At 36.0% G+C, this 25,488-nt stretch overlaps 1 protein-coding gene across 2 annotated transcripts in view; it reads right to left on the bottom strand.

The window, feature by feature from the left end:
* Positions 1–24,449, bottom strand: part of LOC141442724 (uncharacterized) — a 75,669-nt gene extending 51,220 nt beyond the window's left edge. For both annotated transcript variants that reach the window (XM_074107798.1, XM_074107799.1), the window contains exons 1-2: positions 24,200–24,449; positions 8,517–9,870 (exon numbers count right to left, since the gene is read on the bottom strand). In XM_074107798.1, coding sequence (XP_073963899.1) covers positions 8,517–9,772 — 1,256 coding nt within the window. In that variant the 5' untranslated portion in view covers positions 9,773–9,870; positions 24,200–24,449. The remainder of the gene's footprint in view (positions 1–8,516; positions 9,871–24,199) is intronic.
* Between the last annotated feature and the right edge of the window lie 1,039 nt (positions 24,450–25,488).

Here is a 25,488-nt window from a genome sequence, read left to right as displayed (position 1 = left end):
TGACGTCAAACGGACATCACGATACTAACGCCATCTAGCGATGTTTCGCCTGCATGAAACCCTCATTACCGGATAAGAGATATACCTAGGGTTGCCAGATGGCCGGAACAACCGGGATTGTCCCGGAATTACGTGTCTTGTCCCGTGTCCAGGAATTACACTTTAATGTCCCGGATTTCGACTACTAACTGTAATACTATTTTTTTTAATAAATTACTAGAGTAGTATTTCCTTCCATATTAAAAATTGATGCTGCGGTTAACACTGACGGATTCAGAATTCACATGATTGAGAACTGTTTTTGAGGTTCCAAAATACTTGCCAAACGCCAAATTCTGGGTTCGCTTTTTTAAAACGAGCAATTCTAATGATTTTGTCAATTTGAAGAAAATAGTTGGTTTTGTGCTTGTATTGGTATTTACCTACCCACCCAATTTGCAACCCTCGAATTGTCCCGGAAATGAAATGGCTGTATCTGGCAACCCTAGATATACCGGATAGAGTATAATTGTATTGTATTGTATTGTATATTCGAAGTCTGTGAATAAAATAAATAAATAAATAAATAAATATCATGGGACACTTGACACCAATTGACCTAGTCCCAAACTAAGCAAAGCTTGTACTATGGACACTAGACAACGGATAAACATACTTATATAGATAAATACATACTTAAATACATATTAAACATCCAGACCGAGAACAAACATTCGTATTATTCATACAAATATCTGCCCGGCCGGGATTCGAACCCGGGACCTTAAGCTTCGTAGTCAGGTTCTCTAACCACTCGGCCATCCGGTCGTCAATGGTCGTCGGAATGAAAACCCGTTTTATTTTATTTTAAAATCTCTTATTCGTTTTTGATGTGAAGCCCCATTTTCCTGTCACAGATCAAACCCAGAAAGTTATTTTTTTAACTATCCAATAAATCACTGGAATCACTCACAATACGAAAGAGCCATTCGTCTCAGAATTGGAAGCCAAAGTAAATAATCTCACGATCTCTACTAATTTAAAAAGAATGTTCGAAATGTTAACACGACCGTTACATTTAAATGTTGTGACGTTTTGAGTGGTCGTAGCCATCAGGGTTCCTTGAATATAATACTCAAAAGAGCCACTTCAGTTTAAGAGCGTTTATACCTGCTGAGCTGGCAACGTTGCATTTTTGTTAGTTTTTCTCGATTATTCCATAAAAAATTAATGAAAATTAAAAATGTGGTCTGATAGAACTCTTCTTAATATACGTATAAGTTAATACATATACGTATAATGTGTCTACTCCAATGATTATTCGTGATAGACTTTTGTATTCTTTAATAAAACAATAAATTTAAAAAATCAAAAAAACCGACTGTCTTAAAACATACTAAAAAGAAGAAAACAAGTCTAGTGGGCTAGAACTTTGTTAAGTAGCTAACTTAAAGTTCAACAGTCGGGACCCATTTAAATCGTGACGCTCATAAATTCTTACCTAATGGGTCTACCTATTGGGTATATATTTATTATGGGTACCTAACCATCAGTACAAAATAAACCGTATTGTAGTAATATTACGCTTCTTTATCTTTTCTAATTTTAACGCAATATGACTTTTTGTCATGATACAAATAAAACAAAATCAGTATTTTCGAATTCTTTCATCGTTAATTTAAATAGAGAACACCCCGCCTTAACACAGTACTTTTATTTGGAAGTATATAGAGCTTTTTTAATACTGTATCTACTTCTCTTCAAATGTATTTTTTTGGTCTGCTTTCGTTTAATATTTTTTAATGTACTTTTACTAACTCGGTCTTGAACCTTATTAAAATATTTACGATCAACACTTTTCTTGAAGCTTTCAGCTTCTTTACATAATATTTATATACATTATACACAACTTCCCGTGATTTTCTATTTACAGAAATACCCTGTTTAAGTTGACTCCCCATGGAAATCAATTTCCGAAAAATAACAAACTAAATAAAATAAATATGTAAGTGGTGGTTTTAACTGCTCTATATAAATCAATGAAAACAACGAGTGCACTCTTCGCGTGATGGATTGCTGCTAAGTCAAAAAGACAATTGTATTTCCATGTCGGTATTGTACGGCCGGTAAATAGTGTCACCCAGATTGTCAATTTCACGGTCAGTTTTAAGTAAAAAAAAAAGATCTATGGTCTGTGAAAGTCCGTTGTGGCCGTGTGGTGTGTGCTTACCCGTGTTGCCAATACTTAAGTATAATAAATAAATAAAAAACAATCGTGTTTTACAATTTAATCAATCGTGTACCTAAGAATCAGAACTTTGTTATAAAATTAACGGTCTTAAACTATAACTTATTCATGGTTGGAAAGTTCGCAACTGTTTTTAAAGTTTTTTCGGTATCCGACTGTTTTTCCATAATAACATTAAGTTCAAAATAAGGTTTTATTTTGGTTGGTGAGCAAATCCGACGCACTTGGTTGGAATAATATTTATTGTTACAGTATAATTTAGTGTTTCATACTTGCACCATCTATTTTCATTCATCTACATCAAACATAGTTTTATTTGTTCTTAAGACACGCACGTGTGCTAAAACCTAGTTGAATACTCAAAGGCGAAAACTAAACTTTACATACAAAAACATAGCAACAGCTATGAACTTCACAACTAAACACTATGTTATTTCAAATGTAAAATCAAACGAATGCGAACCCATGACTGACAACATTACGGTTTGAAATAGTCTAATGACTCAAAAGCCAAGCTGTCGGCGCGTCGTGCGTCAAAGATGGCGTCCTTGAAATGTCAAAAAGGGCGGGAAACACGTGAATTACTGGTGTGTACACTGCTTTTAACACATTTTACTGGTTTGAGCTTTGTTAATCGACTTTTAAGCAACTTCTTGATGAAAAACAATAACCTAAGATATCATATTTTTACTCATATGGAAATTTGAAAACTTTTTTTTGAGTTTATTTCATTTAATGATAGAATTATGTATAAAAGGTAGATTACAATAAATAGACTAAAACTAGAAAACTATATCAAAATCACATCAATTTACCACGGGATAGAGAATTGAGTAGGTACTAAGTACTTCCCTAGCCTATTTTTTTTTTTCGACGTAGGCAAATTTTCGCAGCTTTAAGCTAAAAAGTAACTACGTACTTATAAATATTTGGTCAAAGGATGAAAGAATAAAGATATAATAAGATTAATAAGTATGGAACATTGTGATTATTGTAAAATAAAAATAGGCAGATATTTTTGAAACATCTTTCTTTATTTCCTGTGACAACAGCACTTCACTATAATAATAACACAGCTTACGTCAAACTCACACCAATATGGCGTCCTTGTAACGTCAAAAAAGCGCGCGAAACCGTGGGAATTAAAATAAACCGCGTCTGTAGTGGTTATTTGATATTGTAAACATTGTTTTATGATCTCAGACATATGTTTATAGTGGTTGAATTACGTATATCGGTTTTGATGGTTTTGTTGTAGGTATGTACCTAAGTACTTTATGATACACATTGTTTTAGTTGTTGCTTTTGGCGGGAATTTTTGTTTCTTTACGAAAAACTAACAAAGATATTTTTTCAGAGATTTTAATATTAGAGCATTTCTAAAAAAGTTTGTACATTTTGCGGACAGCATAGGCTAATTTGAAATTAATAATTTTGTATATTATTTTAATTGCATATTATTACCTAGTTCTTAAAGATTCTAAATAATATATTTCTTAGAGATTGTAACTATAAAATAAGCTGTAAAGTTTAATCAACTGAGTCGAGGCAGTCGATAATTCCTATTTTGTGACTAAGATTCAATTAAGTATAATAAAAACCACACACATTATTTAGTTGCTTTTATTGAAGAAATAAGGTAGCAATAATAACATTGTTGACGTTTTAAATGCTAATTCTTACTCTTTTAAGGTAATTACAAAAATAATGAAGATAATCACTCCTTTACGTTACCATTTGGTCAAACGTACCCTGAAAAGTTACAATATAATGCACATTTCTAAAGATGCATTAATATTATTTGGAAATTATCATAATTAAATTGGTAAAGATTCGTCTGAAATATTTAAAATATATGATATTTTAACAAAATATAAACAAAAAATATCAAAAACTTCGTATTTTTTTACGGGACAGTAACAATAATAGGAACATTGGTAACAAATTAGGAACTCTTAGGCACAGTGTGCATTAGTCGATTTCAATATTATAATTATATTATAAATGAAACACAAAAATAGTTTTTCTTCATATTAAATAAAAAATAATAATTATGTACTTAAATCACATAATACAGGGTGAAATCAAAATGTTGATACAAAATGTTGTGTTAAATTATTTATTCATACCTTATTAAAAATATTAACTTTTGATGTATGTATGTAAAGTCTTTAATATTGTACATAAAAACATGAAATTAACAGTTAACAAGATAAATAGATGTGCAATGATGATGATGATCTCTCATAAAAATAAACAAAAGACATTCTCAAATTTAATAGTCTACACACTGCCTTAGGTATCCTTTTTTTTGTTACTCCCATTTCCTAGCCATACGTTACCATTCAAAAGTAACAAAAAAGGAGGTAACGATAATGGTACCCGACACATTTAAAAATTCGTCAAACCAAATATAACGTACAATTTGAGCAAATAATTTAAGCATATACATCTTGATAAAGTGTTAATAAATATAATTCATGTCAAAGTAATAAAAAATCAAAACTTACCCAAGTTTTCCAGTAACAAAAGTGGACTTTTATTTCAGTTATGACCAACCACGCACTTGTTTCAACCAGCATTTCGATTTTTGAAATGTGACGGTTACTGATTAAAGATGGCCAAATGATGCTAGTGTTGCCAGCTTCCTATGAAGAATCTACTAAATGTTGTAGAAATACCTTTTAAGGACGAAAATGCGGTAACAAAAACTGGAATCAAAATAGGAACTTTTTGTAGGACAAACTTAAATTTGTAATTTTTAAATATATTTCTTAGACAATCATATGAAAAACATGTAGAAAATGATTGCTTGAGACTATAAAAAGGTAATAAAACAGACCAATGAATCGAGACCTTAAAACTGATTAAAAAAATCGATATTTAATGTTCGAAATTTACAATGGGACATTTAACTTTTCATACAAATTGTACTGGACGATTATTTTAAAAATATGTTTTTAAATATTCAAATACATATGTATTTAAGACAGTTAATTGTTATTTAAGATAATGAAACGAATTTTATGTTTAATATTTCAAATACAATATGCAGTGACCTCGTGATTAAAGAAAACAATAAATCGGCAGAGGACAATGAGAAACTACAAATGTACAAACTTTTTTAGAAATGCTCATTAGATAAGTTCTACAAAAACATTTAAGATAAATGTTAGTTATAGGTATCTGACTATTTATTGATTGCTCTCTCGATTTACTCTGACTCAAAGAATTTTTAGACCACATGCTACTGAGACCAATTGCTAATTTGCTACCTACTTAGATCAGCTGCTTTTAGACGAAATGATAAGACTAAAGCCTAGTTTAGACCTGAAAAGGAAAATACCTGTTTAGAGCAAGAAAAATCGTGCAAGTTGCATTACATTGCGGCGCTCGATTGACCACTACATACTTAACGGCCTCGCTATGTACCTAATGCAACTTGCACGATTTTTCTTGCAAGTCTAAACTCGGCTTAACCCTCTTGATTCTAAAATCTAAAAAAAAAATATCCCGGAAAATGATCGTTGCTCCCGATGGCGCGAAAGACGAATATTTCGCAACAAAGTTGCGGGGAACAGCTTGTATTAATTAAAAACTATGTTACATCTAAAATAAGAAGTTATGAATTCTTTGAAAGGCACAATCACAATAAAATACATTACTCAATCATTACCTTACACGCGACGTTTTTCCTTTGTAGGTATAGGACTCTAATCGAACGCTCAGCAAATGCAAGAAAGCCGCCACGTTTTATTTAACCTTACACGATCCTTGCGTTTTTTGATACAAACACGAGGTTAGCGCGTTTCATTTGCGACAAAACACGTGTAAAATCTGCCAAAACACGATGAAAACGCGCAGAGGACGCGTGCATCAAAAACGCGAGTCACGAGCGCGTAAAAAAACGTCGTGTGTAAAATCCCTTAATCGTCAAGGAATGTTAATAGTCCATATAAAACGTAGAAAAGACCAACTGACCTACTTTGTTATTGAATCGCATTTGTTTCGTCTTAAATTCGACGAAGTAGTTTAAATTTATCTGTTGACGATTTTAATTGGTGTAAGCACGTGCACACAAGGGAATCATCTGGCTGCGTATAATGAACTATAACAATGAGGGCTATCGTTTTTTTGTCTCACTAGATGGCGCACTGTAGCGTGAGGTTTTTAAGTATGGCTTTCAAAGTCTGTTATTACGGGGCGTGAAAACAAAGTTTAGATTACAATCATATTTAATACAACTTAAAACCGTACCATAAAAATATCGAGCATGCCACAGTGTTGCATAGTCCCGTTTTGTTCGGAAAAAAGGAGACAAAGGTTTCCGAAATATAAACTGTCTCAAAACACAGACATTCATTGCCCCGGAACGCATATTTGCCATAATTAATTTCAGATATTGCAAAATATTCACAAAATTATTCTAATTATAAATAAACCCGCGTAGCTCACCCAAAAACTATGAGATTTGACATTTCGAAGACCTCACGCTACACTAGCGCCTCTAGTGGTGAATTCATTCGCGATAGCCCTCCTTGTTTGCTCACCCGCGACCTTACGAAAGCTACGTATATAACAAATGTGTTCAGTATACGCAGCTCCTCCGCCTCCGCGCTGCAAGAATATACATCACACAAACACCACACCACCACACTACGGTCGCCAGAGTTCATCATCAGAACAGTACAACCCTTCATTACGCTAAGATATTAGACACGTTGAGTGTGGTGTTGTGTGGTACATGTGTGTTCTTAAAGTGAGGAGGTAGTGGAACTGCATGAATACACATTTGCACAATGGATTTCGATAGTTTAGTTCAGGTTAGTTCCAATGGAGTGCTGAAAGTTTCTCGATGAGGGCTACAGCATAGATGTCGCTAGTGTCCCTGCTTAAGTGACTAAATAAGAAACAAAACAGGCTGAGATATGTGGTGCATAGGAGAAATTCGTGTCTGTACCGTTGTCCAGCGGTATAGCACGCGGCACGGAATGCCGAGGACCTGGGTTCAATTCCCAGCGTTGCCTGGTCTTATTTTTCTGGTTATTCTGTGCATCTATATTTCAGTTTGTATTTTCGATATGGGTTTTACGGGATGACCGTAAAAGTAACAAAAATTTGGAATTGAAATAAAAAATACACATGGATTCCAACAACCAATCTTAATTCGATACTTAAGTTTAAAAAATGTCCCAAACAAAAATTACAGTTTTGTGACGTTTTTTCATACACACGGTATGGACGTCACTAAACAGACACAAAATTTTTATGAAAAATTTAAGTAGGTAGGTAATTTTGAAAGACTACTAAGAAGTAACTGCTGTATACACAGACTTCAAATAAACACGACTCTCTCGAATCTAGAATTAACTTCAAGGTTTTGAAAAGCATTACTTTTAGGATCATCAAAGTTATTTACTCTAAACTGGTGAGGTGACCCTGGATTCATCAGGTCACGGGTAACTGCAAGGTCATCAGATCTCGAAAAACATGCAATTTTTTTAGACAATTCAATTTAAAGTACTCCAAGTGGGTGACAGCAATTTCATTTGCGATCTTTAGATCAAAATCTGCAAAATTGGCAACGAAAATCATGTCATAGGTGTCATAGTCGCTAATGTTCACGCAATACGTGCTTTCCTTAGCGTTTCCAAAAAGAAAATAGGGAGGGGCCAAAAGTATGTGAGTTTTATTGGTAAAACGAAAATAGTAATAAATATGATTCTTTAAATATTCCTTGTCTTAAAATATTTTTATTAATACAACATAACATATACAAATACTTGTCATCTCATTAAATGTATTCAGATAAATATTAAAGTATTTTTGATTTAATTTTACCGGTGAAACTTAAGTGGCCGTTTTCTATTGACTACTAAGTAAGTATACATTTAAAAATAACGTAACAGATTGACACAATGCACAGCTAGAGATTTGAAATTGTTTAGACGTCCTTATGGTTTAAAGAAGTGCTCGAAAAAGGATTTTCGGAATCCCACGGAATAGAAAGCTAACCAGTTTTTCATTCTTTCACATACACAGCGGCGGGAAAAAGATACCAAGTATAAACCACGTCTGCATCAAATATAATTTTCAGTATAAAAGTGCAAGTTTCTTTGTCTGTATGCGTGTTTATTTCACGCAATTATTCTTGTATAGAAAGGGAAAGTTTTATAAAGTGCTTCTATTTATAACACATTCATGAAGCAATAACCTTGACAATAATAATAGCAGCACGAGATGCTTCCTGAAAAACATAATAAATACTTAATTGCTACTTGATACTTACTTGTCTGTTTCATCTTCAGCCTCTTCAAAATCTATGCTAACTTCTTCCTCTATAATTTCAATAATCTCTTCCTCGATCTCACTCTCACTGACCTCACTCTCACTTTCTTCTAAACTCTTAGCTTCACATTCATCCTGTTTATCACTATCTATGAATCCACTATCACTGTTATCACTAGATATTCTTTTCAGTTCATCCACAACTTTAATTTGTAAAGGTTCATCGTTTTCGTTAATGTTTATAATTGTTTTGTTATCATTTTCGTTTCTCGATACCACGACCCCGCCTAGTAGCTCATCGTTGTCCGGTAAAGAATCTTCTAAATATTCTTCATCTTCTTCAGACGTCAACGATTCGAAAGAAGAATTATCATCGTCAGTCTGTTGTTCACCGTCATCGAAGATGATGTGTTTTCTAAAAGTGACGCGTTTCTTTCCAGAATCAGATCTGTCATCATCAGAGCATCCTTCAGTATCAGACTTTGGCAGTTTAAGGTTTGATTTCTTTCTAAATGCAGGCGATTCCTCGTCTTTTAATTCTTCGGCTTTGTTGACATCTGTTAGTAGTTTTTCTAGTTCGCCTTTGAGCTCGTTTTTATAGGTATTGTTGTTATTTTTGTTCCGCTCCTCGATGGTTTCGTAAACATGCTGCGGTTTGGCTTCGTTGGCCCCCATTTGGTCTTGGATCTCATCGATGGTGCAGTCTATGCTCCGCGCTATCTCGCGCAGCAGTGCTTCTGCGTGTTTCTTCTCATGGGACACGTCGGGGACGTCAGACACGTACACTAGAGACACGTGTTTCTCCGGCCGCGCGTACTTTTGCAGGACGAGCGCTTTAACGAAATCAGCGGCGTCGGGAGCCGCGCGAGCTTCTGATTCGTCCGGTGTATTTTTGGCGGGCGCGACGTCATCCTTACAGTTCGGTTCTACATCGGATTTGCTTCGTTGCAGATTGACATTGGCCGTCTCTTTCTGAGGGCTAACGCGGCACGACTCTGTGCGCGTCGTTTTTCTTTTATTTTTCTTTCGCTTCCCCATCAGATCGAAGATGGCGCCGACACCGGACTTTTGACTGTAGTTCGTTTCGGGTATTAGTAGGTTCACTACATCTTTCCTATGGGAGTCGTTCGGGTTGTTCTCGAGCGTTCGGGGATCGACTGCGGTGTATTTCGGCGGTTCCTCGCTCGGCTGTTTCCGTGGGCATTCGGGCGCGCCCGCCTCGGCCTTCCCGCCTTTGCGTTTGAAAAAATTGAACATTGCTGGAGTTCGAAAACCATGTCCAGCGCCCGCGGCGCGCAAAACCTAACTGTTTATAAATATATTCGCGATTTGCTGAATGGATGCCATTATTTATGCTGTGTAAATATAGTTGAGTTTGACGTTTGTGATGTGTTGTTGGCTATTCAAGTTTGAATTGACAAACGAGTTGTTTATTTATTTTAAAAATATTTTTATTCCCTCATTTATGAGAAAAGGCAGTCAATTGCTAGCAATATCGCGTAACGCGTAAGATAATTCACTAACCAAGCACAACCAGTCACTTACTTATGTTCGATTTTCAAAACAGATTCAGTTTTCGAACATTCAAAAACAAATGAACGCTACAGGTAACGAAACTGTTATTTAAACCAACTTATACAGTCAAGCGACAAAAACGGGAACTGCCAACACATCATACAAATTTTCTAATTTTAAACCATATCGTAAACTATCGTCTGCACGAATAACTTTGTCGTAGAGGTAAAATAAAACCGCGAGACATTTGAATCGGCGGAAAATGGATTCTAATTTCAAACATTTAGAGTTTCGTCGCACTATTAACGTGGTATTTTAAAGGTGCGTCCAGGTGAAACTAAATTTTAGAGATGCTTTCAAAAACTCTGTTAAAAAAGTCGCATGAAAAATCAGTGATGCAATACGTCGAAAAAATAGTAAAGCATTATTAGACTTGGCTTCGCTTCAAAATTAGCCAATTCCCGAAGCGACCTTCTTGCGGAACCGCTCAAGTAAACATTAGGGTATTGTTTACTATGGGGGTTTAAAAAGAATGAATGAAATCTTCTGTCGTTCATTCATTATCATTTGATAGTCCATGTTCTTAGAATCGCATACAGGTGTTAAAAAAACCTAATTTTACCCATTTCCTAACCTAAGGCTATACGATACATGTGGAAAAAAATGAAATTCGGATATAAAAAAATATACATAAGTACTCCATTTCCATATAAAACTTTTTTTTTCAATGTTTTTATACGTAGTTGAGTTAGTAATCAGTAGCCTCAATGTGGGTTAAATTAGACCTTAGGCGTGCCAGGACAGATTCGTATTAAATCAGTTGAGTTTTATTTAGGCCAGAATTTGAGTAAGTACGACTCTGTTGAGGTCACATTTGCCATCGGTCTGTTTCTGAATAAAACAGATTCGACATACGACTTATGATATGGTAGTCACTTTCTTTTTAAACCAATTTCTGAGTAGGTCAGATTCGTATAAGGTCCCGTGACATGACAGTACTACGTCGGATTGGTAATAAGTTGGATTCGGACTTACGTAATTTCTTATCTCATCCGATTAGCAATGATTCGATTAAGAAATTGAACAGATTCTTTTAATGATGAATTCTGGAAATAACGTTTTCTTATTAGGTCAGATTCTATGTATATTTTATTCCGAAAAGGCCAGGTACAATTAGCAAGTAAAAAATACTACGAACTATGATATTGTGTGTGGTGTTGTGTAGTATGATATACTCGTTATAAATTTAAACAGATATCTGAGATACTGGCCACTTTAAGATTAAAAATGTGTTTTCATCAATTTCAAATCTTGCGTCCTTTTTGGGACATTCTTTAGGTATCTAACGCGTTCGACGTAAGGGCGAACTTTAAGAGGACTTATTTAGTTAAGTTAAACAAGTTTGTGTTTCTAAACTACTGAAAGCAAGTGGTATGTTCAGTTTTTTTAATTAGATACCTACCTGTACAATATTTGAAAAAATATATTTTTTAATTAATATAACTAATATTTTATTTGCCCTTTGACTGTACATTCGCCTGATGTACCCAGAAATTGACTGACATATTATCTGACCTTCTCAGAATAAATACTGAACAGAATCCAATCAACATCGAATCGGTCGCACTCGGAATTACACATATTAAGATTCTGGATATGTGATTTTCTGACCTACTCAGAATCCGGCATTAAGAGAATCTGAAGAGCTAGGAATTTGCGATCTGAATAACCTGACATCTTAGGAACTTGGCTAACTTCAAAAAATGCCCTACTCAGAATCCGAATTTAAATAGAAACTGGCAGCATTAGAGTCGTACTCACTCAGATTCTGGCCTAAAACTCAACTGATTTAATACGAATCTGTCCTGGCACGCCTAAAGGAAATTAGAGTACAGGATATTTTAACATCCTGTATAAGTTTTTAGGGTTCCGGAGCCAAAATGGCAAAAACGGCACCCTTATAGTTTTGCCATGTCTGTCTGTCTGTCTGTCCATCCGCGGCTTTGCTCAGGGACTATCAATACTAGAAAGCTGTAATTTTGCACGGATATATAATGTAAACTATGCCGACAAAATGGAACAATAAAAAAATTAAAAAATATTTTTTTAGGGTACTCCCAATAGACGTATATTGGGGGTGTTTTTTTTTCTCATCCAACCCTATAGTGTGGGTATGTTGGATAGGTCTTTTAAAACCATTAGGGGTTTCCTAAGACGATTTTTCGATTCAGAGATTTTTGCGATATATTCAACTTTAGAGTGCAATTTTTTAATAAAATCGAGCGTCCCCCCCCTCTAAAATCTAAACCGGTGAATGGAAAAATTTGAAAAAATTCAGGATGGTAGTAAGTATATCAAACTTTCAAGGAAAACTATAACGGCTATGTTTGCTTGAGAATTATTAACTGTTTTACTCTTAAATAGCAGCCTAAGGTATAAAATATACCTAAACTTGGAAGATTCCGTATAAAATACGAAATCCTTAGAAAAATATTACTTAATTTTTTCGTAATGGCTACGGAACCCTATTTCGTGGGACCCATGTGAATACGTGTAAATAAATCTCTCTCTTTCTCTCTCTCTCTCCCTCTCGCTCTAAGTTCAGCTCATTTAGACTCCCAGTGCCTGCCAAGCACCAGCAGATGTTCCTGCGCTCCGACTTCTGGCAAAAATCCCTAATTACTTTGTTTTTATTTTTGTAAGTATTCATCTTTTTTGTGTTTTTATGTCTTTTTGTAAAATTTAAATTTTAAAGTGCATTGATTTTTACTATAATCCTGTATTTTTTCAGTTCCAAATAAATAAATAAATGTTATTTCAGAACCATATCTGTCATTCATTTCATTTCAAAATCCGTCCACCCGTTTTAGCGTCAAGAAGTAACAAACTTATACACTTACAAACTTTCGCATTTACAATATTTCTACTCTATTGGTTCATTTCCATGCGCACGCGCTTATTGGTAAATAAAGATTTTACCGCGAAAGTCAATTTCTATTGGAAGCAACATTGAAACGGAAGAAGTATGATTTTTAAGTAAACATGTAACTTGATAAGAGTATGTTACTTTCGCTATTCGCGCCGTTCGGTTGCGTCCACACGTAAATCATAATGTTAGTGCATATACACTGTTTTTTTTATTTTCACTTCTCATGCTCTTAAAATGTTACTTTAGTCTCTGCATATCGGGACTAAAGCTCTTTTTTATTCTCTAGGGATTAAAGGTTTTTTTTTTATTTACGTTGGATGGAAACCCCTAAACAGCTAACACGGTGTTTGTGAATGGAGCATTTTTTTAGGCGTCGAAATAACCTCAAAATGACAACTGTGCAAAAATATAAAAAAAACACGATTTAATTTCGTGAAACACAAATAATAACTACGAATATGAATCTATTCAATTATATTAAGGATTAATTCGTTGTATTATGCGTAGTCCAAAAAAAATATAATATAGTTTTCAATTTTGAAACTGTTGCCTAAATATGCAAGATTTTAAAGCGTCACCTCATTGGTGGAATTGTTTTTTTAATTTCTGTGGAATTAAGTAAATGATTTTATTATTATTATTAATATAAACAATAAAAGAAACGAAAAAACCGCGCAACAATTTTTTTTTGCTATTTGAGTTTTGAACAGATGGCCTGTCCATTAGTCGAGCGTACGTTTTTAAAAAGTAATAAACCCCCTTGCAAAAAAACGGGCACCGATGGTTTTTGTATTTTATGTGCATGAAAGCTTACTTTTTAAGCTTCAATGCCTAAAAATCTGAAAAACCATAGGTGCCCGTTTTTTTGCAAGGGGGTTTAGTATTGTAATTTTGAACAAATTATTGATTTTTTTTCTCGCATTCAAAGTGAAAAGGAGAGTGTTGAACTCGAGACTAAACAATCATGATCGGGTGGCTAAACATCTCGTGTCATTATGGCTTGTTTTAGTCCCTCGTTGAACAATCTACTATTGTTTTAATTTGACAGATGGCTCAGTTCATTGACAGAAACTACCTGGTAAAAGGTTAAAGTCCTTTGGATGACGTAGGTCATGTTCTAGGTAACAGGACAAAAAAAACACTAATTAATCCTAGTCCTACTTAATATTACAAATACGAATGTTTGTGAGTATGTGTGTACCTATAGCTAAACTGCTGGGCGGATTTGCATGAAATTTGTTATGTAGATAGCTGGTCATTTTTTTTAGTCTTTATTCTCTTTAAAAACCAAGCAACACACATAAATAAGCAAAACATTTCTATCGCGCCTGCGTCTCTCTAGCCGGATCTTCCTGAAAAACTACACGCTCACACGCACGTCACATCCGCCATCTTTGTTGACGTCACGTCGCTTCCGCTGGATAAAATTGATAATGTTAGAATTTTTGCGTCTCGGAAAAATTGCGCTTCTGTTTTGTTACGAGTAGAGGTGACTTCAACTGTTTTTAAAAGCTGAGTATAAGTAGATTAAATTTAATTAAATTATGCTTTCAACTGCGTCGGTAAAGCGGCGTTACGAAAGTCCCCCGTCCATACATCTAGGTAAGAACATTCCTCACAGTAAGCTAAACCTAATTTTAGCCCTTTCAAGTTCAGTCGGCCCCCAGCCTAGCACTTTCTGCGCTAAATCTGCCGTGCCATTGACCCTTTTGTTCGGACAGACCTTGTAGGCATTAACGGATTAAAGGGACTCGTTCGTTCTGTTTATTTGTTTATCTTGGACACAACAGAGATTTTATTTTATGTAGGTATCAGTGGCTGTGTATCTGTATGTCTGTGCCAGACTCATAATTCCCAAACTATAACCATCTATAACAATTGTACAGTCAACTACAAAGAGATGCGGCCAAAGTTACAAAACCACAAAAAATAAACTCTTTTTTAAAATCATTTGGCTGCAGCTGAAGATCAGCGCTGTGGTTCCGTACCTCAGCATTGCTGAGCTGCCAGCCCTTTCGGCTAGCTATAAGTTGACTTTAATTAAACATTAAGTTATGTACCTGATGTATGCTACCTAAAAGTTTGCCGAATAAACTTTTCTTTCTTTCTTTTTATTGGTATGTGTACAAAACTATGTGCCTAAGTATATACGACCTTAATCACTTAACATTAAGGTTATACACATACTAATTTTAATTTTGTAGCTGGCCGTTTTGATATCTTTGTAGTTGCTGCACTAAGTTACAATCTTTGATTATATACAACACGTTACAATATTTTTTCTTTGTTTCTTTTTTTGGTTTTTATTGGTTTTTAAAACAAAGTGACGTATAAAAATCAGTAGCTTTTGCCCGCGTGTTCGGTTATCGCGCGCTGTTCCCTCGCGAACTGTGCATTTTTCCGGGATAAAAAGTAGCCTATGTCACTCTCTGGCCCATAAAATATTCCTATGCCAAAAATCACGTTCCGGCTCCGTTTCGACGTGAAAGACTGATAAACATACAAACACACACTTTCGCATTTATACTTAATAGTATAATGCATGGATTGAAGAAGCGCAACTGTCAAATACAATAGAATTTAAGTAGACTTTTTGAAATAATCATTGTAAGGGTTGTAAATAGCTGCATCAAACTAACTTAAAATAATAACACAGTTGGGATGTGTCATGTTTTCAGTTTAACGTGTTGTATTTTATTTTTGAGACAAATCGTCTTTGTTGTCTAATCAATCAATAACTTCGACTAATAAAGTTGAAATCAATCGCAGATTCAAATTGCGTTTCTAATCACATGATCTATCCAATATAACCTGAGCCCACCTTCCTTTATGTACCCTAGGAGAAGGAGCTCAAGAGATACTGGCTATTGACATGCGTCTGAGCACGTTTGATTTTAATTTAGTCGGTGCATGTTGTTATTGACAGATGAATGTTACTATTTATTTTGACACGTTTTTCGACGACTGCGCAGTGGATTATATACTTAGAGAAATCCTGATCCTACTTTTTTTTTAGTCAACTGGATGGCAAATGAGCAAGTGTCCAAGGCTCCTGATGGTAAGATATGACCACCGCCCATTAACATCTGCAACACCAGGGATATTGCAGACGCGTTGCCAACCTAGAGGCCTAAGATGGGATACCTCACGTGCCAGTAATTTCACCGTCTTACTTAATATTATAATGCGAAAGTTTGTGCTGTGTGTTTGTTACTCCTTCAGGCTAAAACGGCTCTACGGATATGGATGAAATTTGGTATTTTGATAGCTCTACGAATAAATAACAAGTCAGGAAGCGTAACTCAGAACAGATTCCACACAAAAAGTGGACATACCTTAAAACCAAAACCATTAACTGTATGATTCAAATACGAATCATTTTCGAGGTTGCAAGCAAATAGACGTGCTTGTTGATTGATTAAAATTAGGAAACAAAGCAAAAATTGGTTTGCGCGTGCGATGCAATGTCAGATGGATGGCAAATGACACGCAGAACACAGTTTCTAAGCCCCGCCTACTAGGACACGCAAGGCCATTTTTCTAATAAATAATATCATGGGACACTTGACACCAATTGACCTAGTCCCAAACTAAGCAAAGCTTGTTCTATGGATACTAGGCAACGGATAAACATACTTATATAGATTGGTGTGAATTGTCCCGTGATATTTATTATTATTATTATTATTATTATAGATAAATACATACTTAAATACATATTAAACACCCAAGACCCGAGAACAAACATTCGTGTTATTTATTGAATCAGGCGTTACTTTGCGGAGGTCCATATCAATGAACTAAAAGAATTTTCCTCCACACTGTAAGAACACACACAAATCACACAAACCCATCTATCACCACCACCACACTACACTGACGCGTTTCGAACTCAACCAGAGCTCATCTTCAGAGTGACACAACCATGAGTGAGTGGTGGAGGAACTGCATGAACACGCATATTTTGCATAAGCTTAGCTATCGTAAGGTCGCGAGTGAGCAAGGAAATTCTTTTAGTTCATTCGTGCTATTCACACAAATATCTGCCCCGGCCGGGAATCGAACCCGGGACCTCAAGCTTCGTAGTCAGGTTCTCTAACCACTTGGCCATCCGGTCGTCAAATACCGGTCGGTAATGCAGTTACAATTCCTGATTTATTAATTTATTATTTATTCGTAGAGATAGCTGGACATCTGGAATAACACACATCGGCTAATTTTTATGGATAAAATCTCACCCCACCATGATCCCTTCTGAATACGCCCATAATGGCCCAAGTTCTATGCAATAAACAAAATAAACATTATATTTTCGCTGGAAAACTATTCCTGGAGCTATCCGATCGACGGGAGCAATAAAGGGTATTTGAATCCATAAATCAATCGGGTATATTTTGGACACAGCTGGAGGCTGGAGTGAAGCCAAATCATTACAAATTGTACGGCAAATAAAAATACATATTATGTAGCCGAAACCCTGGACTTCAAAATCATAATCATAATTGTCGAGTTTACTTTTAAGCCGAGGAGACCTAATGGTTCCAACGGAAGACCAGCGTTGGCTGCAAGGCTGACATCATGCTGAGTTGGGACCATTTCGTGACAATATTTGTCTCGTTTTCCGTTTTTCTTATTTTTTGTTTTTGTAAAATTATTTTTCTTTTATAATATTGCCTTGCCTACTCCTGAAACCAGCATACGGCAAATGATCAACGACTCAAATAACAAATTTATACTTATATGAAAACTATCTTATGTTTCAGGGTCTCAAACTGTCTCTATACCTAGGGTTCTATCTTTTTTGGTATATTTTTTTTGGCATAATCTCGTATCGCAAAGCATCGTTTGGCATAATTACATATAGTCGAAACTCATATCGCATAATGTTTGTTTGACCTAACCTTAAAAAAATATATATATCATGGGACACTTGACACCAATGAGGGCTATCGCGTATGAATTCGCCACTAGAGGCGCTAGTGTAGCGTGAGGTCTCCGAAATGTCAAATCTCATAGTTTTTGGGTGAGCTACGCGGGTTTATTTATAATTAGAATAATTTTGTGAATATTTTGCAATATCTGAAATTAATTATGGCAAATATGCGTTCCGGGGCAATGAATGTCTGTGTTTTGAGACAGTTTTGTCTTTCGGAAACCTTTGCTCTCCCTTTTTTCCGAACAAAACGGGGACTATGCAACACTGTGGCATGCTCGATATTTTATGGTACGGTTTTAAGGTGTATTAAATATGCTCTAAATCTAATACAATAAATATCTAAACTTTGTTTTCACGCCCGTAATAACAGACTTTGAAATCCATACTTAAAAACCTCACGCAACAGTGCGCCATCTAGTGAGACAAAAAACGATAGCCCTCATTGACCTAGTCCCGAACTAAGCAAAGCTTGTACTATGGATACTAGGCAACGGATAAACATACTTATATAGATAAATACATACTTAAATACATATTAAACATCCAAAACCCGAGAACAAACATTCGTATTATTCATACAAATATCTGCCCCGGCCGGGAATCGAACCCGGGACTTCAAGCTTCGCAGTCAGGACCTCTAACCACTTGGCCATCCGGTCGTCACCTTGTGTAGTGTGAGTAAAATGGAAGTTCTACGAGGGGTCCCAGCTAAAATCAGCATGAGTGAATAGATCTATAGACTTTTACGAATAAGAAACTTCAAATGTAATTTTACTGGAGCCATCAGACATCTTGGACTTGGATTCACATGAAAAGCAATTCAATTTGATTGATACTTAGAAGAATACTTCTAACTGACAGGATGCAACTTCAAAGTTGCCACCAAAAAAAACTTTACAATCTTGCATCACATTTTTACCTTTCGCTGTTTGTGATAGAGTTCGATTTTAACTGTGAAATAGCGCTCTATTTTTATAAACAACGTATGCTCTGTTCTACTACATTTAATTTAAAATTCAATTCCTTAGGACACAAAGTTTATTTTAGTAAAAAATAATGTTACCTTATACCTTTTTCAAACTGAATTTATCATTGTAACGTAGCGCGCGGTTATTATTATTTTATACTGAGAAATGACAGACGTAGAGTTTCGTTTCTGATGAACGGACACAGTTTTTATTTTTGGAAAACCGGATGGCCCTTTTCTTTTGAAAGTGGGCTATATAGGAGCTGTCATATTTTCGTCATCGGGTGACTGGACGTGTTTTTATTACCACGTTTTTATTAATTTGGTATGAATTTTCTTCTTAACCTGTGAACAATTTAGTAGTTTGTGTAAAGTTGCGATGCGCATTTGGCCCGCTTGGGAACTATGGTACAAGCTCTCTTGTTCTGAGAGGAGGCCTGTGCCCTTCAGTAGGACGTATATGATGATGGTAAATGTCATAAAATAAATATCATGGGACAATTGACACCAATTTGCCGTGAAACAGCAGTGCTTGCACTGTTGTGTTTCGGCATGGAGAGTAAGACAGCCGGTGAAATTACTGGCACTTGAGGTATCCCATCTTCGGCCTCTAGGTTGGCAACGCATCTGCAATCCCCCTGGTGTTGCAGGTGTCTATGGGCGGTGGTGATCTCTTATCATCAGGAGACCCACTTGCTCGTTTGCCATCCAGTTTAATAAAAAAAAAAACCAATAGTCTTAAACTAAGCAAAGCTTATGGGTACTAGTACTAGGTAGACAACGGATAAAAATACTTAAGTATATAGATAAATACATGCTTAAATACCTACATATTAAACGTCCAAGTACTATTCATACAAATATCTGCCCCGGTCGGGGATAGAACCCGGGACCTCAAGCTTCATACAGGTTCCCTAACCATTTGACTATCCGGTCGTAAGTGTTATAGGTTTACAAATAACCTAACCATAAAAATTTCATTTTTAATACAACCTTTTTTTGCTGACTGTACTTTTTGTTGACTGTACTTGCATTGTCACCCAAACTACATTTGCATACCAAATTTCAAGTCGATGCTATTAACCGTTGAAGAGTTCCGTCCTGCGGAGACGATCCTGGCTGTACTACCAGGATGTCACTACTAGATTATTGTATTGTCACGCGAATTAGCTGAAAGTTGGTCAAATTGAACTTACAAGATTTGATTACAGGCAGACAGACAACGGGACAGGTGAAACTAAATAAAAATTTGTAAAAAACGTGTTTTTAGTTTGTAAAAATCAAGGGCGCCCCATCCATTAATCAATCTCTACCTTCGAAACAGAATTAAAATGCATATATGCATGTACCGGATTCCGTAACGAAAGTAACATACAATATGAGCACATCCACTGGGCCCAATCGGCCAACTAGTCGCCCGACCAGTTGCAGACCCGTCTGGACCAGTAATACAGTTATATTATTACCATGTGACCTATCCGTACGTATCAGATATTTAACATATTAATGGATAGGTTAACATTAAAGTTTTTCAATTCTAATTCTCGTGAAGTTCGTATTTATGCTGGACTAGTTGTTGCCCGCGACTCCGTCCGCATAGATCCGTTTATCGCTATTCCGCGGGAACTATCCAATTTTCCGGGATAAAACTACCCTATGTCCTTCCCCGGGACTCAAAAACTATCTGTATACCGAATTTCATCTAAATCGGTTCAGCGGTTAACACGTGAAGAGGTAACAAACAAACAGACTTATAAACTTTGCATTTATATTTAGGTGTAACTAGCTTTTGTTCGCGTGGAATTCGGTTATCGCGCGCTGTTCCCTCGGGAACTGTGCATTTTTCCGGGATAAGTAGCCTATGTCACTCTCTGGCCCATAAACTATCTCTATGCCAAAAATCACGTCGATCCGTCGCTCCGTTTCAGTGAAAGACGGACAAACATACAAACACACACACTTTCGCATTTATAATATTAGTATGGATGGATGTACTGAGCAGCAAAAAAAACTGGCCGTTAAATGTATGCAGTAATAGGTAATTTTGTATGTAGAGTGGGCCAAATTTTGTGTGCTGACTATATTAGAGGGATACTGCGTATTAGTGATGTAACGAATGTCATTTTTTGAACATTCGCGAATGCGAATGCGAATCCGAATATCTGCTACCGACATTCGCGAATGCGAATGCGAATATTCAGTTTTTCGTTTTTGCGCCAATTTGTCTATGGCAGTCTCGTTCGAACGAAGTGCGTTCCGTTTGTACTTTGTTCCGAGAATTACCCAGTTTATTTATACGAACGCATCGCAAAGTAAATAAAAAATAATACCAAATGATTAAGTGAAGACTGATAACGTGATTGATTACGAGATTAAGTTATTTTTTTGTATAAAAAAAACATAAGAAATGAATGTATTTTGATTTCATTAACCTATCTATTATCTAATAATTGTATTTTTTTCTGATATTCATATTCGCAAAACATTCGCAGAAATTTTGCAAATGCGAATATGCAAAAACATGCGAATATTCTTACATCACTACTGCGTATATTCGTTATCTTGCGGTACCCTAATAGGTTGCTATTAGAACATCATTCTGACAAATAGCCAGGCGGAGTTTTCTAATAGTCGGCTCGGCATGTAATAGAGCGTATCTCTACCGGTAGCGCTGCGTTTTTATGGCTTGTCCAGGAGCATTTTCGCTAGCGAGGCGAGACGACGTGGCTGGCTCATTTCAACCAAAAACTCATTTAATATAAGTATTTGATACCACCAATATTTAGGTTCTTTTTATGGGATTCTTCGTAGTAATGAGGGCTATCGTTTTTTGTCTCACTAGATGGCGCACTGTTGCGTGAGGTTTTTAAGTATGGCTTTCAAAGTCTGTTTTTACGGGTGTGAAAACAAATTTTAGATTAAAATCATATTTAATACACCTTAAAACCGTACCATAAAAATATCGAGCATGCCACAGTGTTGCATAGTCCCCGTTTTGTTCGGAGAAAAGGGAGGACAAAGGTTTCCGAAAGACAAAACTGTCTCAAAACACAGACATTCATTGCCCCGGAACGCATATTTGCCATAATTAATTTCAGTTATTGCAAAATATTCACAAAATTATTCTAATTATAAATAAACCCGCGTAGCTCACCAAAAAACTATGAGATTTGACATTTCGGAGACCTCACGCTACACTAGCGCCTCTAGTGGCAAATTCATACGCGATAGCCCTCATTCCTTCACCAGTTCCGTTTTAGCTGTTGTTCCGTTTTATGAGACGTGGAAATGCGTTTCGCCACAGATTTGGGGTGCCCCTTGGTTCGCATAACATTTACTGGTCGTAACATGAATTCGCATAACATAATTGTGCATAACATTGAACTGACATAACATAATAATTAATTAGTATAAATGAAATATGCGTCAATAAATAATATTATTTAATTTAAATTTAATTGTCTAAAATTTTGTAAAACAATTAATTATCGATACGACGACGCCTGCCTGTCAACTTGCAAATTCGACAAATTTATTTAAAAAACAAAATTGTTTAAAAAAGCTGATACACAATAGCTAGATTCAGCGCCATTCATTATATCATTCTATCTATACGTTCGTACTTACTTGTTAAAGACTTCCAAAAGACAAAATTAGATGTTTAACAGGAACGACATCCTTTCAAAGAAACAAGTTGAACTTTTGACTTTTTTTAGTCAAGTATATCCTGTTTCCCGAAGACAAGAGAGGGTATAAGTAGTTTCTATTTTAAGAAATTGTTTTTAGATTTTTTTTCCTAATTGTACAGCTGGCTACTCCGAAACTCGAAACTCGAAGTTCGTGTCGTGCGGTCCCTCTGACACTTACACTGTTTGATACGAGAGCGAGAGGAACCACACGACACGAACTTCGAGTTACGAGTTTCGTAGTAGCCTTGCAGTAACTAGCTGTTGCCGGCGACACCGTCCGCATAGAATTTGTTTATCGCTATCCCACGGGTACTATACCTACCTACATTTTTCTGGGGTAAAAAGTATGCTATGTCCTTCCCCGGGACTCAAACTAGCTGTATGCCTTCATTGAAATCGGTTCAGCGGTTAAGACGTGAAAAGGTAACAAACAAACAGACTTATGAATCTTTCGCATTTATCTTTTCGCATGTAGCATAAGTGGGATTAAGTATTTTATTTGTTATTTCGTATAATTGTATAGGTACCTACATAGAAACAATGTGTTATTAATTGTATTTTTTTAATATAAAAGCAGACAAACAAGCAGACGGTTCACCTGATGTTAAGTGATGACCGTCGCCCATAGACATCCGCAGCACCATGCAGGACTGCAGAAGGCCTACTCCGAAACTCGAAACTTTAAGTTCGTATCATACCGTTCCTCTCGCTCTCGTATTAAATAGTGTAAGTGTCAGAGGTACCGCACGACACGAACTTCGAGTTTCAGGTTTCGTAGTAGCCCTGCTGATGCGTTGCCGGCCTTGCAAGAAATGGTACACTTGGTATGTTAATAAATATTGTATAAGTACATGGATACATTAATAAATTTAAATTTAATAATAATTTAAAGACAGCTGAAATCAATACATACCTATGCCTATTTCTATTGCCGTTACAGTAACAAATAATAAAACAACAATGAAGGGATTCGGTTACATCCAGGGTTTCTCCAAGAGGGGTACGCGAACCCCTACGGGTTCGCTATTCGACGGTAGGGGGTTCGCGACAAAGTTTACGTGATGGTGGCTGCAAGACTGGCAAGATGATTAAGATTGGTTTTTGGAGTATTTTTGTATTTTTTATTTCAACTCCAAATTTGTTACTTATTTGTTTGTTATTTGTTGTTGTTTGTTTCAGTTTGTATTTTCGTTGGCAAGACGATTCTTACCTATATTTATTACCTTTTATTGAAATAAATAATATACATTATATAATCATGATGATTGAAATAAAAATAAACTTAGTTTCTCCAACAGCCAGTTTTATTACTTTCTTGGGGGGGGGGGGGGAGAAAGGGTTCGCTGTCGTCTAGAAACTTTATCAGGGGTACGTGGAGCCATAAGTTTGAGAAACCCTGGGTTACAATAAAAGTATTAGTTTTTTTCGTTCTATCTTTATATCATACCTACAATACAATCCCTAAGTTTGGATTAATAGTAAATGAGGATAGTTGGCATATTCCCAATATAATCTGTTTTCGGTCGCCGGTAACCATGGTTACGCTCATATCTGTTTATAATCAAGCTTCGACTTTTTTGTAATTAAGTATTTGTTTAAGTAAATGAGTTATTGCGTATGTTACGAAAAAAAACAATTAAAAATATACGAGAAGTTTCCCGTCGCGTATCAACACATCACAAACATCCACAAAAAGTTCTTCTTTTGACTCCAACACAACACTAAAAAATCAAAACTTTTCACCAACGTGTCACTTAGCGGGCTTTGGCGGGAAATCTGACAGCGCCGCCATTGCCCGCGCGATTTTTCTTTTTACTTTTTAATTTAGCATTGACCGTCGTATTCAGCCGGATATAAACGTTAATATTAATGTTAATATGTCGCGTCCGCGCGTTCGTTCTGTCCGTTAAGACTGAGACCGGCCGGTTCGGTTTCTCGTTGCCGTGTCGTAAATAGAAAACTTATTTGCGTTTTGTTGTGTGCGTTTTGCGTTTCGTTAACGGGGACATGCGTTGTGAGTCATAATGGATGCACTTGAGATTAGCTACGATGTTTTTTACAAGCTTAATTTACCGGTAGTCCCTGGGCGACCGAACTCGCTCGGGTTAAAACTGGAACACGTTTGGCCAGAGATAAAAGCAAGCTGGATCCATGTTCGCTCTCAATCCTACTTAGCAATAATATAAACAAAAATTGCTCGTTTGAAAGATAATTCTCCTCTTCTTCTTCTTCTCAACCTTCTTCTACCAAATTCATGGTGTAGGCCTCCTTCAACCTCTTCCACTCTGATCTATTTTGGGCAGTTAGAGTCCAGTTGCCCGCCCCATGTTTTATATCATCTTTCCATCTCATTTGCGGTCTGCCCACTGGTCTTTTCTGTTCTCATGGTCTCCAATCCAGAACAGCTCTACACCACGAATCGGTTTTTCGGGCAATAAAGAAAGGGAAAGATAGTCGGAAATCGGAAATAATCGGGAAAGATAATTATTAGTTAATAATTAATTTGTGTTTACTCGCAGCTTCGCTCGCACGCGCAAACCATAAGATCCAGCAGTTTAATTGAAAATCCGTGATTTTATTAAATCGCCATGGGAATTCCTAAAAACGTGGTTTTCATTCACGTTTACAATACAACAATAAATTAAAGAAATCAAAAACCTAGAAATAAAAAGCCTTAATAGGGCCAAACAACTTTTTTACCGACACTAATCTGTCCGCGACATTTTTCAAACAATTGCAGATTTTTGTAAGTGAACATGGTTTTTCTGTAATTTAATAGATGGTGTACATGAATACATGTCATCCTACGCAAGTCCAATCTATTAAACCGTGAAATATCTTGTTGGAAGTACGATTTTTTGGTAACGCAGGAGACAATTTTGGTAACGCAGGAGACGCCCAAAGTGACTGTAAAATTGTTGATTGACCCAATAAATA

Source organism: Choristoneura fumiferana, chromosome 26 (assembly GCF_025370935.1).
Source record: "Choristoneura fumiferana chromosome 26, NRCan_CFum_1, whole genome shotgun sequence".
Lineage (NCBI taxonomy): Eukaryota > Metazoa > Arthropoda > Insecta > Lepidoptera > Tortricidae > Choristoneura > Choristoneura fumiferana.
The sequence above is the reverse complement of the archived record's forward strand: the minus strand, read 5'-3'. Positions and strand labels throughout refer to the sequence as shown.